This window comes from Platalea leucorodia (genome assembly GCF_965183815.1).
Source record: "Platalea leucorodia genome assembly, chromosome: 15".
Taxonomy (NCBI): domain Eukaryota; kingdom Metazoa; phylum Chordata; class Aves; order Pelecaniformes; family Threskiornithidae; genus Platalea; species Platalea leucorodia.
The window spans coordinates 5732203-5745661 of record NC_138837.1 but is presented as its reverse complement, the minus strand read 5'-3'; the positions used below and the strand labels follow the sequence as shown (position 1 = coordinate 5745661).

Here is a 13459-nt window from a genome sequence, read left to right as displayed (position 1 = left end):
AAAAAGGTCTCAACAGTAACATAGCTGTTATGAGCACAATTCCCCATCTCTACCCCGGTTACATTCACCCTTCCACTGCCCCTCAGGGTCTGAAGGTTGCTGACTTTAGTCAACAGCATCCCAGGCCCTTTGCTGGGAAGAGCATGCCGCAAGGGTTTCTTCCTCCTCTTCCCTGGGAGCATGATGTTGATGGTGTCTTCCTTCTTGCACTATGTTGCACTTAGGGCTATTCTGTATGTTCCCTAGCACCTTGGTCTGCAGTTCCACCTTACAACAAGTTACTATAAATGGATACTCTCCGACATAGCAGATACTTTTCTGTTTTCTTTGTTACTCCTAAAAGCTGGGTTTTCCCAGCTCCAGAGTTTACACATCTTTAGCTATCAGTAATCAGCCCTGCAGTCTTCAGCATCATCCCATGACTCTATTCCTCAACAACGCGTTATTTGCCCCCACTTTCAGTACTCTGCTATCGGTCATCCCTGTTTCATTACATTACAGCATTAAGCTAAGTTTATAAATAGTTCGTTCTGCATAGAATAATGACTTGTTACTATTATCTATGTATAATCATTTGGCATAACCATAATTTTTATGAAGCTAAGCAAAAATAAAACAAATAGACATTAAAAAATTGCTGTTACAGCTAAACAAGCTAAAACAAAGCTTCGGGCAGGCCAAGAAGCCAGCCAAAGCCAGAAGAATCCTGTGGCCTGTTACTAGCAATGTCAATGTTGTATTTACTGGGCTGCAGGGTTACACCGCAGATCTCCTGGGAAGAGGAACTCTGAGCAAGATAGACCTGATCATGCTGACAAAGAAAGAAACCTGTTCTAACTTGTACACGTGGGTTCAGGGTAAAAACAGTGTAGGTAACTCAGCCCGTGCCCTGGCTTGCACCAGCAGTGGAATTCACAGGGCAGGAGGAGGTGCAAGTGAAGGACTGGGGAATTTGTAACAACAAGGGTTACAGTACCTACGCCACAGGTGATTTTTTTTTTTTCCACGTGGCTGCAGCAGCAGGATCTTGCACTACAGCTCAAAGCTGACCAAGAACAGCAGTCCTAGACAGACCAGGGTGTTTGTTACTGCTCTAACAAATGCTATTCAAGGCTGGTTTTAGCCCCCTCCTCCCCCCCACCAGAGGAAGGCATGAGCAACCACCACAGTCATTCAAAGTGACTATTTTGCTCCTACTTAAATCAGCGCCAATAGCTAATGCTTCAGTGCAGCAGCTCACACTCTGTCACCCTGAGCTAAACAGCACCCAGCAGCAGTTAGGAGATGAACTGCTTTCTCCTCGGCATTACAGAGGCGCACCACTGAACCGCGGTGATCGCTAATAGCTAACGAACCTTTACCAATTTCCAGTGTTGAAAAGACTATAGAGATGACAGTGCAGACTGCATTTTTTAAGTTTTCGCTAAAGCTTCAGCCATTACAGAACTAAAGCTACCAATTCTGCATTAAGGGGAGAAAGAACTGTTGAGTAGAAGAGCAACCTGAACACCCGAAGTGTTCCCTTCTGTACCTTTGTGCTGGTGTCGTGCAAGTAGCACAAACACCTTTTATATAAAATGGTCATTTCTGCTGTTTGTTCACTTGTTTATTAGCCACAGTAACACACCCACAACCAACACAGCCAGACCCTGGTTTTAGAAAACTAGCAAATAGGAAAAAGTTCCTCTTAATATTTCCCCCCCACCCCCATTCTTAAAATTACACCGTAAGTCCAGATTCAGGAAGGATACCGCAAGGGCATTGTCAAAGGCCCACCCGGCACTTCATTTCAGAAATTTTTTCCAGAAACTTCATGTTGCTGCAGTATCACTTATCCAGAGTAAGCTACAGAAACTGGGATGTCACTGTTTATACTTCCAGTCTCTCATCTGCTCTTTTTAAAAAACAGACATTCTTGAGTTTAAACTGCCCGAGTGCAAGGCAAGCGCTTTGGCCCTGTTGGAGGGTAGGAGCGTGTCCAGAGAGCTGTCTGTGCCGTCAGAAGGAGGGTCTTGCAATTCACAGCTTTCCCCCTTGCTGATCTCACCTCCCAGCTCTGGAAGTGGATGGATTCCGCACAGCAGAATCTGCAACCAGCACTACAGAAATTCCCTAAAAGCCACTAATACTGACAAGGTCAGGTTTCTCCTTCCATGAGCAACTCAATCCAGCTGGAGCTCACGCATTCAGTAACTCTGGTAAAGGAGACTATTTGGGTACAAAAAACCAATCATCATAGTTGTAGCAGGGTTCAGGAGCTTATACAGGAATACATTAAGAACCAGAATCGCACAACTTCTCGGGCCTGTCCCCCGATGAACTGCGAGTTCCCATTTGTCCCAGACAGTCCCTGTTTCGCCTCTCTCTTGGGAGAGATTCCTCTACAGGCAATCCTTCTGCCCCCACGTGCTGCTACAGGCTAACAAGGAGGCTGGCCAGCGGGAGAGCAACGCTCAAGGTCCCAACAAGGTACAGAAGAGTAAGGACTGCACCTGCTTGTTAAAATTAACAGGGTGTGAGCTAGTCTGGGATAAAAAGAGACTGGTTTTTCATTTGAAAAAACAGGCAGCTAATTTTCCTGCTAAGGAAGATCAGCATCAGGGAAATGGGGTATCCTGCTAATCACCTGGTAGCACTTAATTTTCAGGGGAGACTTCGGCATTAGATCTCATTTTGAAAATTAAAAAAAGGCAAGTAGCACTGCCTTTAACCAGTTCATCAAGTAACATAATTACTCCAGACATTGCAGGGAGGGGTTTTGGAGGGGAGAGGGGCTGTAGGCCAACTCCCTCCTCTCCCCTCTGCGAGAATTTTCCACCATGGGACGATTTAAAGGGCACTTCACCAACCGTTCTGTTGAAGTCCTTTCCCAAAGTTGTCTTCAGTGTTGGTCTGGACCAGAGGCAAATCCTTCAGCCGCTGACAGGTTAGTGCGGCCGGCTGCTGGACTCCAGGTGGGAGCGCTTGCCGGCCGCCAGCACGCTGCTGCTCTCTGTTTGTTCGGGGAACGGGCGCTTGTAGGTCCGACCGTGCCCGTTCATTGCCCCTCGCTGCCACTTGCAGATGTCTCCATTTAGGATGTCCTGGATGTGCTGCACTATGAGGTTTATAGCAACTGCAGAGAGGAATGGGAAATGTAGGACATGAGGGCTTTCTTGGTCGAGATATCTAGAAAATGCGGAGCACCCAGCCCTGTTCAGCTCAAGTTTTAACAACAAGCCCTTAAATGAAACCATGCCTGCCCTCTGCAGCGAGGCCAGACAGAAACCAGCAACCGCAGCACCAGCTTTGACACTGGTGTCCTGCTCCGCGTCTCCGATGGCATGCCACTTTTCCCAGCCCTCCACAGGCCGAGCAGCTCCCTCCCCTCCAAACACCTTTCCCTAGAAGCACGCAGGCAAGGCGGCCGCGTGCCGCCTGCTCTCCTCCCAACCCCAAAGCGGTCTCCCCAGAGAAAGCAGGCGCAGAACTGAACTCCCTATTTACCCATGTTGTCGACTCCTCGGGGGATGATCACGTCCGCATACTTCTTTGTCTGCAAAACAGCAACGGTGGTGGAGACTGTTAATGGGAAAAGTCAGCTTTATTCTAGGGAGAGGCTACCAAACGCCAGAAAGCTGGGGGCAAAGATGGAGGGGTTCCTGTGCTCTGGGGCTGCAAGTTAAAGCTCTCCGTCACGGTAACACCTAAACGAATCGAGAAGTACTGGCTAACACGCACTGGATTTAAGGTCAGGGATTGTTCTTACTGTCCCTTTGCAGTGAATCACCAGGTAGAAGCAGCAGGTCAAGCGCTTCTACCAAAGCGTACTTGCTTTTACACTTCTGAAGGGTACGCTGCCTTCAAACGGGTCGCCCGCTTCAAGGCTGAGGTCTGTTTGCTAAGAGCTGGTTCTAATCAGCCTTTCACAAGCCATTGCTAAATCTCTGCCGAGGTGCATGTGAAATCCCTTCCTGCCGCTGATGACATTTTATTGATCTTTACCACCACAGAGCCCCTGCTTTCCCCCCGCACCCCCTTCTAAAAAGGCTGGCAAATTCAGCATTTCTAATGAGTGCTTTTACAATCCCAGAATTGCTTTGATCTAGAGCAAGAGGCGCCTGAGCTAGCCTTTTCCATCTTCTTTAAGCCAGACACAGGATTTTGTTCTCAAAGAGTTGGGTTTTTTTTTGTTTGTTTTTTCCAAATTAATTTGATTATGTGAGCACCTAAATTGGCCCTACATGATACGGCATAGCAAGCAGATGCTATAATGGTCTGCCCCAGCTTTTCACCAGCGTTCCCTGTTGAGAGAGAGTCTGCTGGCAACCAAGCTCGTCTTTCTTCCTGCAAGACTTAAGAACAAATGCAGAGTGGGAGTGTTTCAGTCAAAGGGACCCACACTCAAACAGCCACGGCAGCCAGCCGTGAGAAAATGCACGCAGCCTCTAGGGATTTCCACGGTGCTTGGCCAGCAGAAGGGACCGACGGTTTAAGTTCCTTAAACAAGCAGCTTGTAATGGTTACGTAGATGAGGAAGAGGGGAGAGCGTGGGACCCGTGAAATACGAATATCAAAAGCCGCCGCTGCTGCATCTACAGTGCAGCGAAGCCCCAGGTGACCCTGCTCCTTCTCCCCCCCAAAAAGCACAAATCAAATTAGTGCAACATTCAGTACCGGTAAGCAGAACTCCTCAAAGGCAGGCTTGACGAACGTGGTGTACTGGCTGAGGATCTGCTCGAGGTCCCTCCCACGTTTCATATCTCGCAGAACTGGGACGGGAAGATAAAACCCATGAGTTTTACCGCATGGCGGAGTACGGATAAGGAACACGAGCTGGCTGACGCTGCCCGTGACGGCAGAGCGTTACCTCTGCGGGACAGCCGGACATCGGAGTCCGTGTCGACAAAGAGCCGGAGGTGGAACATGTCCCGAATGTCTTGATTGTAGAAAACCAGGATCCCCTCAAAGAGAACAACGTCAGCGGGATAGACCACCGTCGTCTCTGCCAGCCTGCCAGGAAAAGACACCCAGCGCACGTTGGGTCTCGCACCACGGTCAAGCGGGGGGACACCCACGTGCACGCCCCACGACTTCGCACAAAACTGAAACCCACCTAGAATGGGTCACAAAGTCGTAGGTTGGTACCTCAACCGTTTTGCCCTCGACAATATTTTTCAGGGTTGTATGCATCAAGTCATTATCGAACGCGTCTGCAAGAGGAAGGTTTAAAGAGGAGGAAGTTCAGATGTTGCTATATCCAATGTTCTGCTCAGATTTTCTGCTCAGATTTTTTTTTTGAGGGAAAAAACTCTCTGTCCGGTACTACACCGGGAAAAAAGGAACTTATGGCTTATTCTTTCCTACCAGCAGCAATCCAACGCTCCCTGCCCAACCTAGAATTGCTGTACTTGGTTACAGAGTTAAGGAAGAGAGAATTTGTTGTTTGTAAGCAGCTACAATACAATGAAATTAAGAACCCAAATGTGAAGTTGGTACTTGCATAATTTTGCCAAACCGCTTGGTTAATTGTATAATTTTGTGCAACTCTTTTAGTCCGTTAGCTAAGAGTAATTTAGAAAACCTCAGGCATCTTTAAGGCTTTTCATCATCCACCCTGGTGAGCCTACAGCGGGCTCTAGGCTTCAGCCAAGGGCAGATCGCTGTCCCGTTTGCAATCCCGAGCGAGGAGAGCAGCTGTTTATGTGGACGAGAAATGTCAGGGAAGGATTTGGGGAGGGATGCAGTTTATTACAGATCCTCTCAACAGCCGAGAAGGAGGAGACGGAGCGCCGCGCAAACCGGGACGCCCTCCAGCTCCCCAGCATCGCTCTCCGCAAAGGAGCGCCCAAAGGGCCGTCGGCTCTCACAGCAACGCGTGCAGGTGACAGACAGGCGTTTTGGTGGGGGAAAGAGCATTTCTGTTATCTGATATTTCCCATTTTCTACGAGCCCTTTCAGGAAGCCCCAGCTGCTCTCCGACCGCTGACCCAACCGCGGCGGAGACGGGGGGAAAGGGCCGCGGGGCCCCAGGGCGAGCGGCCTCACCCGGGTGGTCGAAGTTGTACTGGCCCTTCAGCGCCTTGGCCTGCTGCTCGGCGGTCAGCACCTTGTAGAAGCTGTCCTGGCTGAGGATGAGGACCTTCCGCTGCCGCCGCTCCACCTCGTTCTGCCCCAGCAGCTCCATGATCTTCTCGCAGACTGTGGACTGAGGGGGGGGATCGGGCAGGGCGGCAGGGACCCCGCCCGCGCGCCCCCCCCCCCCCCGGCACCGGCCCGAGCCCTGCCCGCCGCCTGCCCGAGCCCCCCGCCCGCTGCCGGGGGCGGAGGAGGGAAGCGGCGCCGGCCGCCGGAGCCCGGGCCCGCCGCGCCGCGCTGCCCCGGGGCCGGCAGCGGCGGGGCCCCGGCCGGGCGCTGAGCGCCGACCGCGGGCCGGGGTCTCACCTTGCCGCTGGCGGTGCCGCCGCTGACGCCGATGAGGAAGGGCTTGGGGCGGGGGAGCGGCCGCTCCGGCTCGGCGCCGCCGGCGGAGGCCATGGCGGGGCGCGCGGCGGCCGCGGGGCCCGACGGGAGGTGTAGTCCGGGGGCGGGGCCGGGAAGGGGCGGGGCCACAAGGGGCGGGGCCACGGCGGAGCCACGGGGCGGTGCCAAGGCGGGGCCACATGCGCTGAGCGCGTCCGGCCTCAGCCCGGGGCGGTGCAGCCCCGCCGCGGCGGGAGCGGGCAGAGCTCATCGCCTATAGACCTCCTATAGGGCACCGCTCACCTAGAGACCTCCTATGGGGCACAGCCCATCACCTATAGACCTCCTATAGGTCACCGCTCATCTAGAGACCTCCTACAGGTCTCAGCTCATCACCTATAGACCTCCTATAGGGCACCGCTCACCTAGAGACCTCCTACAGGCATGTGTGCACGCAGACAGCTGCGCAGGTATGCGTGTGTGCACGCGTAGGTGCGTGCAAATACACGCGTACGCACGTGAGGAAACGCATGAACGCACAACATAGAAGGGCACGGACACAAAAACGTGTATTTGTCTGCGCATATATGTATTTGTGTATATATAAATACGTGTATTTGTGTGTATTTCTGTATATGCCTATACGCGCACACACGCACGATGTGCATGGGAATATACGTACGCGACGAAAAAAAGGGGTTTAAATGGGTGCAAATGCCCACCGGCCCCATCGCCCCCCCCGGCCGGGGGGACCCCGCTCCCCGCCCCGCTCCCGGGGGCGACGGGGCCGGGGTGGCCGTGCCGGGCGCGGCCCTCGCCCGCCCAGGGCCCTGGGCAAACACCCGGTCAATGATTAACCCGCCCGGCCCCGCACCCGTCCCGCCGGCGCTGCGCTCCCGGCCGGGGCCATGCGGGGGCCGGGGGCCGCGGCGGGGCCGTAGCGGGGCGGGGGGGGGGGGGGAGGGGGGTCCGGGCCCCGAGCATCCGGCTGCGGGGACCCCCGCGGGCACCGACGTGAGTGGGGACGCGGCTGGGGAGGGGGGGCGTCTCGGCGGGATGGAGGGCGAGGCGCCGGCCGGGCCCCGGGGCCGCGGCCCCGCGGGCGAGGGAGCGGGGCGGGGGGCGGCCGCGGGGCCGCCCGGCTCCGGCCGCCGCTGGGAGCCCCCCCCCGGCCGCGGGGACGGGCCCGCCGTGGTGGCGGCGGTCATCAACGCGGCCTTCGAGGGGGACCCGCCGCCCTACTCGCCCCCGGAGCCCAAGAGCGTCCATCTCCTCTACCCGCCCTTCCCGGCCGGCTTCTCCCAGCAAGCGTCCGTCCTCTACCAGCCGGAGCCGGGGCTGGGGTCCTTCCCGCCCCAGGGCATCCCGCCTGCGCCCCTGCCCTACCCCACCGTACGTATCCCCCACCCGCCCCGCTCTGCAGCGGGGTCACCCCTTATCCCCCCCGCCCCGGGTTCCTGGGGTCCCAAGCGGCGCCTGGAGCACCACAGCCCGGGGGGGGGACGGGGGGCACAGGGGGGCTCGCGGCTCTGACCACCGCCCCCCGTGTCGCAGTACGACGGGCAACCGAACGCGGGGCCATCGCCCGCCGGCCACGGGCAGCGCCTGCCCAAGGACTACATGGTGGAGTCGGTGCTGGTGACCATCTTCTGCTGCCTGCTGACTGGGGTCGTCGCCCTCGTCTACTCCCACGAGGTAAGGATGGCGCGGTTCTGGTTTACACCGAGCCCGCCTGGCGCCTCCAATCCCCCCGCCCGGTGCCGCGGGTCTCCTCTAACCTCTCCCCTTCTCCTCCTGTGCCAGACGCGGGCTGCGCTCAGCCGTGGGGACATGGCCCAGGCGAACGCGGCATCCAAAAAGGCCCAGTCCCTGGTCCTCTTCAGCCTCCTCTTCGGGTTGTTCGCCTCCATCAGCTGGGTCATCTACGTCCTGGTAGCCCTGTACCTATGACAGGGGCCCCGAGCCCCGGGGACACGGCGCGTGCGGGGGGCTCCTCGCGGCTCCCCAGGGGCACGGGCAGGTGGAGCGGCCGCAGCCCCCGCCTGGCATTGCCGGGGCTGCCGCGGAAAATGGGCGACCACAAAGTGTTATCGATGGGTGACCGCAGCGCGTTATCGGGGCTGAGGGCCGGCGTCCGGCCTTCCTGGCGGGGCAGGAGCCGCTCCGGAGCCGCCCGCGCCTTCGCCCGCCCGCTCTCAGCCCCACGAACCACAGCATGGGCCAGACAAACCCAGACTGAAGCCATGCCGGTGCCGTGCCCCACCGGAGCCGGCTCTGGGCAAGGAGCCTCGTCGGAGCGGCGGCGCCACGTACGGGATCAGGCTCTGCTGCGGGATGCTGAATCCCATCACCGTGGGCTGTCGCCCGGAGATGCAGAAGGGGACTCTGTGGCACGGGGAGCGTCTTGCTGGAGCCGGAGCAAAGGGCCGAGGCGTAAGGGAGAGGCCGAGGTGTGCGGCCGCTCCGCCGCAGCTGCTGCTCTGGGCGTGAGAAGCCCTCGCTGGTAATTAATAATGTGAGAAGATACAAACCCACGTATTTAGCTTCTGTGGTAATTTTGCACGCAAATACACACACATGCTGTATCACCACCTTCTTGCTGCTTCCAGATTGAAATAAAATACAGGTGTAGCCAAAGCTGCTGTTTTCTCTGCACACCAAGGACCTTCCCCCCACCCCGTGGCTTTTGTCCGCCACAAAATTCAGGGCAAGTTCTCCTGTAATCGGGCAAATCAGGGCCTCCTCCGAAAGCAGGGGGGTGCCGGGGCTCCGGCCCCCGGGGAAGGGGAGCCCAGACGGGGCCGTGGTGGGGACGCAGCGGGTGCCACCCGCAGAGCCGCTGCGGGGACGGGGAGGACGAGCCGCTGGGTCGTCCCAAGGCTGCTCCGACGAGCCCCGCGGGGATGTAAGCGTGCCCCGTGCCAGGCCCCGGCTCTGCTGGCGGCCACGCTCACGTCTGCCTGCCGGGGGGCTGTGACGGACCCCGCGGCCCCCTCGCGCTTGGCCGGGCCGGTGGGATGCGGCACCGCGGTCCAGCCCCGGCGAGCGAGCGGTGGTATGTGCTCGGTCAGTGTCTGGGCATCCTCCTCCCGAGCTGGCCAATGCCGATTATTTCCAGAGGAATTTTGAACCCCGTCCAGGACTGAAATAGTGCGGGAGCATGCTCAGCCGCCCCGGGGGTTATTTATAGCCCTCAGCCGCCCGGCCTGCGGCCGCTGCACGGGCTGGGCCGTGGCCGGGCACGCGCCTGCCAGCGCGCCTCTGGGGAGCAAAGCCCCCCGGCACGGGGACATGGGTGCCCGGAGGAAGGTGACGGGAGCAGATATCCCCCCTCAAGTGTAGGGCTTGTACGGGGGCGAGACCATCTCCCTGGGAGGTAAGGAAGAGATTTACAGGGGAAAAGTGAAAGGGGAAAGGGCAGAGGAAAAGCCCGAGGGGCACACTGGAAAACACGAGGCCACACCAGCGCCAGAAGCGGATTCGATTGTCACTTTAATCCACAGACTGCTGCATGCACTGTAAACAGGATCATCAGGCAGGTTTGTTATCGGTGTTTATTTGTCTTCAATATAAAAGGTACAGGTCTGAAATGTTCACAGAAGATGCCACCATCGAGACTCAGTTAGTGGTGAATATATATAATACATCCGAACAGCTGGGGAGAGGCCTGGGAGCGGGGCCGGGGGCTGGCGACCGGGGCCATGGCTTCTCCCCGCTCCCTGCCCTGCACGGGGAGGGGACCGAGACCCTCCCTCCCCCAGAAAAGAGAGGCGATGGCCCCCAGGACCCCGCCTGCGAGACAGGCGAGCATGGCCATGGCCAGCCTTGCAAAGGGCTCCCGCTCCCCAGGGGGGGTGCCCTGGCGGGGGGCGTCTCTGGTCAGCAAACCTGAAGCTGGCCCCTTCTCTGGGGCCCTCCCAGCCCTCCCAGCCCGGCCCCAGGCCGGGGCAGGGGCCAGGAGCCGTGGTGGACACCCCGCGCGGCTGGGGCTGGCCGCAGAGCCAAGGGGAGAAGCGGGGTGAGGAAAGCCGGGGGGCTCAGCCCCACCGCGCTGGACGAGGTGCCGCGGCCGTGCAGACCGTGCCGCGGGCTGAGCCTCCGGCTTTCGGGGGGCTGGCGGAGGGCAGAGAGCGAGACCCCCCCTTTGGCACTAAGAGGGCTCGGGGTTTCAAGCGCAGGGAAGAACCTAGAGACGGCGAGAGAGGAGGCGAGCACCCCGGCAGGGCTGAAGACAAGATGCACCCTCCTGTCCCCGCCGTGGCATCGAGCCCCAGCCATGACCGCCGCACCCCCGCGGTCCCCGCACGGGGAAAGGGGAGCGATGGGCTGCGGCTTTACTGCTACCACCACACACGACACTCCTAGCTACGCCGCAGCACGCCGCCCGCGGGAGGTGCTCGGAGCTGGCCGGGGGGAAGCCTGCGCCAGACACGGCCTGTATTTGCCTTTTCACAGTCTTGCCATGTTGGGTTTTTTTTTTTTTAATCTTATTTACAAAGGAAAGCACAGGCATTACTTCCTGCGTGGAAGGCTGGGAAGCCTTTGGGGATTGCAGAGCCTCAGCTGGACCCGACACGCTGCTCCAATGTGCTGTAAAAATAAACCGGTTTTGAAGTGTTCTGGCTTGGACGCCGCGTTTCAGCGCAGGAAGATCCCCGCTCCTCCGGCTCGGGGGTTGCACAGCACAAAGCAGTGCTGTACCCCACGCTCTCCTCCCCCAGAAGATGCCCTCGTGGGTGGGGGGGGTCTCCCTGCGCTTCAGCATTTGGCCACGGCGTTGAGTACTGTACATAAATCTTCAGGAAGATAACCGAGCTGCGTACGATCCTACAAACAGGGCAATGCCGCTGTCGCTCCCTCCTGCCGCCCGTCAGGCAGAGGTGCCGTCTGCAGGGAGCTGGCTAAGACTTTGCAAACTGTTTGTAGAAGGAAGTGTTTGCAACTCTGATTCACCCAGAATAAACCGAGGCTTTAGCAAACACGGAGCTGCTATTGAGAAATAAGTTAAGGATGCTCTGTGAAACACCCCGTCTGTATTCCTTGCGAGCCGCTGCCCTAAAACCACAGGATTTTGTTAGACAGAACTCTGTAAAAACCTGTGACCGCACGACACAGTGCTGAGAAAGGCCTCGCAAGGCTGCTAAGACCTACAGCGTACGCTGAAACCCACAACCCATGCCGTAAACCATCGGATGAGGAGCGAGAGGAGGGACGTGGAATGGCCTGGCTGGGGCTGCGCTGGCGAGGACACCCCAGGGGACACACGGAGAGGGGACAGAGGGGCTGAATAAGGCACACCGAACAGATTGGGGTTAACGCCGCGTGGGTGGGAAGTGAGACCCCTCCTCGCTCTTCCATGCCGGGCCGCCCCTGCCCTGCTGGCTCTGGCACGGTGGGACTGGGGATGGGGACCTGCTGGGGCTCCTGCCAAAGCACGGATGACAAAGCACAGCACCAAGGGTCAGCCAGACGGGGACCCCCCGAAAGAACCATTTGGCAACAGTGAGAGGAGAGAGGAGTGGGGTGGAGGGGACGGGGCGGCTCGGCCGGGCGCAGGGCTCCTTCCCGGTTCCCATTTCCAACCCCAGTACGGCACCCGCTGGCTCCTTCGCCCGGCTCCTGCACCTGCTCCGCAGCCAGCACCCACGCGGCCGCCCCGAGCCTCCTTTCTTCCAGCACTTGGAACAACATTATCACTGGTTGTGAATTGTATACACACTGTTTTGCACTTTTGTTTTTTTCCTATAAACCCATCAGTATTCAGACATGCATCAAAAAAATCTTCAATGGATTCTAACACTAGCTATTTACAGTCTTGTATACTACAGCATTCACTGTGCAAAAGCTAGTACCATTGCTAAAAGATACGGGTTCCCAGGACAGGTGAACCGCAGTACCTTGGGTAGACGATGTTTCCAGGGTTTGGAGAGATTACTGTTGCTTAAATAACGAGATCTGAGAGGAGGAGGGGGATACGATGACTGGAGATGGCGGGTCCCTGCCCACATTTTCAGTGCCTCTTCCGTATCTACGACCGGTGCCTTCCTCCCACGAAGAAGGCGCGAGAGATCTGGGGTAAACCGAAGACCCCTGTAAACACAAGCAGCTCTCTGAAGACAGAGCTCCTCTGGCAGGCAGCGGGAGACTCTTTCGTCCTCATCTCCTAGGGATGAACACGTTTCGAGGTGGCATCGCAGGGGAGACTCAAACCCTTGGCTTCCACGGCTGCTGCCTGCTGAACACCACTCCGGAGACAAATTTGGGGGTGCTGAGCTCTTGCTGACCCTCCTTCGTGGATGAAAACAAAAGCCCGGGTATTCCCGGATGCAATCGGCCAGCAAACCAGTAACACGCTTGCATGGGACCCTCCTTCCACAAAGCTCTCTCCCCGGGTTTAAAGCTGATTCATGGCACAGAGGGACGGGAGGAGAAGGAGGGCGAGTGCAGCGAGCACCGGCTGATCTGCACCCTTCGTGGCTGACGCCTGCGGTCACTTCTTGCCTGCCGCGAGAGCCCGACATTCACACGCCCAGGGATCGCTGCCAGCTGGGAGGGAGGGTGCGCCATCCAGTAACAGGTACAAACACTGAACTCCAGTCTCATAGCTGCCCTCGGTGCGTCTGCGGAGCAATTCTCGCTCGCACAACCCCTCCTCCTAGGTTTTCTCTTCTCGGTCTGTTTTCCGCCTCGTAATGTTCCGAGGTTTGATTTTGAGGGACAGTTCCCACAAGGCCTCCTCAGCCAGGTGGTCGCTGAAATCGTTGAAGAATGACACTATGTCGTCATTTCTTTTGATGTCGTAATGTCTGGAAAACCACAGAGTAGGGTGGCAGTTAAACACGGGGCGACCTGGGGACCTCTCCCAACTTCGAGCCACCCCTGCCCTGCTCTAAGGGACGTTCAGCGCTGTGGGGTCTGCATTACCTGAGCCTGATACTTGTGACTGCGGCGTGACACCAAAAAGGGGAAAAACCATCATGCCCATCGCTGAATTGGGGAAAAAAAAAAGACCCTATCA

At 57.7% G+C, this 13459-nt stretch overlaps 3 protein-coding genes across 9 annotated transcripts in view; 1 reads left to right on the top strand and 2 right to left on the bottom strand.

Moving 5' to 3' along the window:
- Positions 1–10: 10 nt before the first annotated feature.
- Positions 11–6523, bottom strand: UCK1 (uridine-cytidine kinase 1). 2 transcript variants are annotated; one of them, XR_014229811.1, is made up of 8 exons: positions 6424–6523; positions 6028–6187; positions 5096–5192; positions 4850–4992; positions 4657–4751; positions 3487–3535; positions 2850–3115; positions 11–2492 (listed from the first exon to the last, which is right to left on the bottom strand). XR_014229811.1 is itself a non-coding variant. In XM_082327236.1 (7 exons), the coding sequence occupies exons 1-7, from the start codon at positions 6514–6516 to the stop codon at positions 2928–2930; spliced, it is 825 nt and encodes a 274-aa protein (XP_082183362.1). In that variant the 5' UTR covers positions 6517–6523; the 3' UTR covers positions 11–2927. The 2 variants fall into 2 exon arrangements, 1 of the variants encoding a protein (XP_082183362.1); XM_082327236.1 differs by having other exon boundaries at positions 11–3115.
- A 974-nt stretch (positions 6524–7497) lies between these two features.
- On the top strand, positions 7498–8391 carry PRRT1B (proline rich transmembrane protein 1B; the record flags this gene model as incomplete). The annotated part of the gene is made up of 3 exons (XM_082327229.1): positions 7498–7833; positions 7996–8136; positions 8245–8391. 3 exons carry the CDS (start codon positions 7498–7500, stop codon positions 8389–8391), a joined length of 624 nt encoding a protein of 207 aa, XP_082183355.1.
- Positions 8392–9944: 1553 nt separating this feature from the next.
- RAPGEF1 (Rap guanine nucleotide exchange factor 1) overlaps positions 9945–13459 on the bottom strand; it is an 89715-nt gene continuing 86200 nt past the window's right edge. For 5 of the 6 annotated variants that reach the window (XM_082327764.1, XM_082327767.1, XM_082327765.1 and 2 more), the window contains one exon: positions 9945–13247. In XM_082327764.1, coding sequence (XP_082183890.1) covers positions 13097–13247 — 151 coding nt within the window. In that variant the 3' untranslated portion in view covers positions 9945–13096. The remainder of the gene's footprint in view (positions 13248–13459) is intronic. The other variant, XR_014229872.1, reaches the window with a different exon arrangement.